The sequence below is a fragment of the Ochlerotatus camptorhynchus genome, unplaced genomic scaffold (assembly GCF_037179485.1).
Source record: "Ochlerotatus camptorhynchus isolate MF236.1 unplaced genomic scaffold, CSIRO-AGI_Acam_v1.1 ptg000232l, whole genome shotgun sequence".
NCBI classification, from domain to species: Eukaryota; Metazoa; Arthropoda; class Insecta; order Diptera; family Culicidae; genus Ochlerotatus; species Ochlerotatus camptorhynchus.
The window spans coordinates 4881910-4887084 of record NW_027040722.1 but is presented as its reverse complement, the minus strand read 5'-3'; the positions used below and the strand labels follow the sequence as shown (position 1 = coordinate 4887084).

Sequence of the window (5175 nt, the reverse complement as noted above, 5' to 3'; positions counted from 1 at the left end):
GCCATCATTCTACTTTTGTTGCCAGGAATTGCGGATGAGCAATTGAAAATAAAATTCGATAAAGGCGATTTGACGCTCATAAGTATCGCCTTTCATAGCGCCCGCCATAGCCAGCAAGTCCGTGTTTTCATTACTCGGAATAGAGCAATGAGATGGGACCCAAGCTAAGGTGATAGTATAGGAGCAATTAGATAAAGCACTCAATTTAGGCCGTATTTCAAACAGGAAATACGAAGAGTGTTTCATTGGCCTCATTGAACGAAAAATAATGGTCTGTGGAAAGCGAGGCCATTAATCATTTTGTCAAGCTTCTGCATTCATGTTCCATCAGATGTCACTGCTGTTTTTTGCGGTGACATCTATCGGAAACTACACATAATCTGTTTTCGTTAATTGTTCATAGAGGACAGTGTAGTGCAAAACATGTCTGGTACCTCTATATATGCATTTAGGTTAATATTAGAAATCCCTACCTTTTTACACATTCTGCACAAAAAATAGCTCACCCCTCAAGGACTTCCCGCCAATTTTTATGAATGGGGCAGGGCAGAAAATATCTTTTGTGTAGAATATGTAAAAAAGGAGGGACTTCGAATGGTAATCTAAATGCATATATAGAGGTACCAGACATGTTTTGTAGTGTCAAGTACTCTACTTTGCAATCTGTGAAAGGGAAATCACAAATCGAGTGTCATCATAATACATGGCGTGTTGAGATATTGAGCTCGTGAGAGAGAATTATCTTTCTCAAATTTGTATTTTTTTTTCTCTCTGGGGACTGGTAGTAAAGCGGTTAAAAAATATATGGAAAAAAAAACTTTTTTATTTAATTGTTGCTTGTTTAATAATAAAAAAAAAATAAAAGGAAATAAGTGAACGACAAAGTCCTTGTTCCTTTAGATTGTCGTTCACTTTTTTTGACCTGAATATGCATCGAGAGTGAATTATTCCCACTTCTCTCAATTTATATATGGGGATTTTTATCACTTCCTACCAGCAGAACAGCGCCATCTCTGTGGAAAATGGCCGGACTTTATGATTAATTCGCTCTACTGCTTAAAATATGGCTGCTACTGGCGCTATGAAATTCATTAAATACACCAAATCTAGTGGAGGCATTTATAGTTAACTCATCTGTGAAAAAACGTTTATAGTTACTGACATGGAGGCGCTTGATAGCAAAAATTTTAGGAACTACCATCGACCGATTGTGATCTGTTATTCCATGGATTTCTCGCATCATGGTCTGATCAAAATTTACAGAAGAGATATAGAAGGCTTGAAAGAATTCACGATTCGAAATAAATGAAGAATGACCAACATCCACCGTGTACTCATAGTACAGACAGTCTTTAACAGACTTATACATCTTGTTTGAGGATTTCTATCGAGCAGCTTCTCGAAGCTTTCAATTAACAACGGGTTCATTACTTCACAACGGATGAGAACCCGGAAAGACAGTTCAGCGAACTGATCTGTTAGAGGACGTATACCCGCGAGTACCTCAAGATTCATCGTATGAGTCGGGTGCATACAGCCAAGCGCGATACGAAGGCATACCATGGAAAAAGGGGTTTTAACCGCCACTGAATCAGGGCAAAAAATGTTGCGCGCAAAGCTTAAGATCCATCTGTCCGAGTTCTCCATGTCTTCGTTGACCGGCGATGATGGGTTCCGCATTCTCCTGCCGACATTCCAAGGCATTCTCATGGAAATCTCTAGCGATGAACCTTCGACGAACCGATGCCAGTAGCCGCGTTTTTTAGCTTTGATTAAGATTTTAAATGTTGTCTGGAGGCCCATGTACCGCTCTACCGTCGACCCTACTGTGTTTGCGGAAGCGTTTAAACGCGGTGGACTTCTCTTTGTTTGCATCGGCACATTCCTTGTCCCACCATGGAGTGAGAGGTCGTTTGCGAACGGAAACACCAGTAGGATTACAAAAAATAAAACAGCTCATCTGACTGAGTGGATCAAACCTATCCAGCTCACTAAAGGGAGTCGATTCTGTTGAACAGCTCTTCAGCTCACATTGAAATTATAGAAATTATGACACAAGTCCAAAACCGGAAAATTAATTAATGGTTTTAGTGATAAACATTGAATAAAATCTTAAAAGTAGTGTAAACCAATAAATCCGTACCTTACAAAATGGCTCTACTTTTCAATGGAAAACGCCACTAACGCAACAAGAGATCAAGCATCGCATACATACTGATTTTATTTTTGATGTTAATTCTCCAGCAGAATTTCTCTCACTATTCTCGGCTTCAGCTCCAGATCAGGATCTGGCGCTGAATCATGAAGAATCTAGAGAGAAACAAAAGATCCGAAAAACTGACGGGTCCGAGTGTTGTCATCCTAAAAAGCTCTCAGTGAATCATTCGAATCGATGATTCGGATCCGGAGCTGAGCTGATAAGCTGGAGAGCTGCATTTCGCTTTTCGGTTATTTGCTTTTGTGTGGATCAGGGCGTCACAATATCAGCTTCAATCGACCAAATCGATGCGACGATGAGACTGCTGGCTTTCTTTTTCTGTTAAAATCGAACAGCTTCGCAGCATTCTAGAACCTCAGTCGGCGTGCACAAACAAATGTTCAATCGCTTGTCTCTCTTTCTCCCGTCGCTCCATTGGTTTTCCTTTCCAGCTTCGGTGAAACGGATGAGTGAAAGAGCGCTCGACTTTGATAGTTTTCTCTTTCATGAAACACATCAACAGTGGTTTCATGACGTATATGACGGAAAATGAAATTACATATTTAAAGTATTTCCCACGTGAAAACTCTTGAAGATTACACGTAATATGTTTAATTTATCTTCCATCCACATATTTATCTAAAAAAAACTAACGAAAACGGGACATAACGCATTTTAAACAAATTGAATGAGCGGTGATAGTGTTCGTGAAAGGGGATTGAAAGCCATAATGAGGTTTCGTTTAACTAGAAAATCGACGCTACTTACATTGAAAGCGATGAGCAAAGCAACGACGAGAAGATCCACAGCCAGCGTTTCCTCTAAGCGTGCTTCTTTTTCATTATCATTTCTTGCTGATAGTCTAGCTAGGCGTTATAGAAATGAAGCGTTGAACATGTTTGTATGAGAGAAACAAAACTCGAGTTTATTTTAGAGCTTCGAAAATGTAGAGCCCTGGTGTGGATGTTCCGCTCCCCTAGAGAATTATGGTAGGAGATGTGAGAGCACATATGCTGGAGGAATAATATCAGCAAAAAGAGCCAGGTACATAAATAAATGGGAAAAAGTAACCAGTAAAATTAACATCGTGTAGAACATGTACATTTGTCTCTCTCTGCCAAACAGCCGTATTGCGCGCGCGTCTTGGTTTACGCGGTCTTTTTTAAAAAAAAGTTCCGCTATGAGTGATGGATTGAATGGTTTAGACTTGTGATATCAGTGAGCTGATGAGCTGAGGTTCTTAAAAAAAGGAATTGCGGGTCATCAGCTCACTTCAGGGAATCGGGTCTATAGAACAGCTCGGGCGCGGATTGCCCATCTCTACTAAGGATACAACGTCCATTGTGTCAAGTTGGATTATCAGTGCTTTTTATGTAATCTGCGCTTAAATGTGTCTACAGTAGTGTTAAAATCGAAGAAGGAGTAGCCGAAGGAGTAGCCGAAGGAGTAGCCGAAGGAGTAGCCGAAGGAGTAGCCGAAGGAGTAGCCGAAGGAGTAGCCGAAGGAGTAGTCGAAGGAGTAGCCGAAGGAGTAGCCGAAGGAGTAGCCGAAGGAGTAGCCGAAGGAGTAGCCGAAGGAGTAGCCGAAGGAGTAGCCGAAGGAGTAGCCGAAGGAGTAGCCGAAGGAGTAGCCGAAGGAGTAGCCGAAGGAGTAGCCGAAGGAGTAGCCGAAGGAGTAGCCGAAGGAGTAGCCGAAGGAGTAGCCGAAGGAGTAGCCGAAGGAGTAGCCGAAGGAGTAGCCGAAGGAGTAGCCGAAGGAGTAGCCGAAGGAGTAGCCGAAGGAGTAGCCGAAGGAGTAGCCGAAGGAGTAGCCGAAGGAGTAGCCAAAGGAGTAGCCGAAGGAGTAGCTGAAGGAGTCCCATCAAACAATATCAACTGATTAAAAGTTGTTTAAGCAATGTTTTAGCTGAACAAGCAAATGTTTGCTTGAATAAGCTCTTATTCAGCTTTCAATGTTTGTTGGGAGACTTCGTTAAACCTAGCCGACATAAATCGTGCAGGATCATGGAGGCCATACAGAGCAAATAATGCCATTGACGAGGCGAACGTTCTGGAGCATAAATATTGGGTTGGCTCAGTAGTTCCGGCGAGTCAGTTTCTCCAGTCAGAATTATCGCAACGAACAATATTCCTTTTCTGTTCCAGCGTCTGTAGTCCCACTAATCTTCATCGATCTCCGTATTGTGGCAGGTTAAACGGATCATGCGACGGGAGTCGTCGTAGGGCATATCTCACGAATTTTCTCTGAATTGCTTCGATCCTAGCTGTCCAAGTTGACTGGTATCCCAAGTAACCAAAAGTTCTGATAAAAGGCTATTTGTGGCTTAAGCAGCTTGGTTGGTGGTGGTCTATAGAATTCTAAGCAGCCTCATTTTTAAGTCGTTAGAAGAACTTGAAAGTTCCGGTATCATAATTGAAGAGCATTCTAAGCAGCTTCTGGCGGAATTTGAACGGAACTTTAAGAAAATGTGTTAAAAGAGGTTTTTGTCCTCTACACCAATTCTATTTTTAGTTCGCACTTTTATGAAAGTTATTTCTAAAGGCAGGTATTAAGGTGTATTGATTTATCAGCATAAGTAGTAGAATTGGAGCTGTTTGAAGAATTAAACCCAGTCCTTCTGCGTGAGAGCCCCAGCACGAACCACTACGCCATCTGAGATATAATAAAGTGAGCTGTTGTCCCGCCTACTGTTGGAGTTTTCACTGCCAGCTGACTGACTTGAATACGAAACACAACACCTTGATGAATTTTAAATTGGTGTTTGCCCGCATGGTATTCCAACACACTTGTGGTTAGCAATCGTATATTGCATACCGAATACACGAGTTCGAATCCAGGAAATTACCCTTTAATGTTTTATGTTTGGATAGAATGTTGATGCACTGCATAAATATAAGAATTATGATTTATTCGGGCCACTAATCATTTCATATTTACGTACATTAAATTTTGTTACTAACAACGACTTCTACGGATTG

General features: G+C 41.4%; 1 protein-coding gene across 1 annotated transcript; it reads left to right on the top strand.

Moving 5' to 3' along the window:
- The first annotated feature begins 1603 nt into the window (after positions 1-1603).
- On the top strand, positions 1604-4075 carry LOC135704265 (elastin-like). The gene is made up of 2 exons (XM_065225730.1): positions 1604-1749; positions 3598-4075. Exons 1-2 carry the CDS (start codon positions 1604-1606, stop codon positions 4073-4075), a joined length of 624 nt encoding a protein of 207 aa, XP_065081802.1.
- Positions 4076-5175: the final 1100 nt, after the last annotated feature.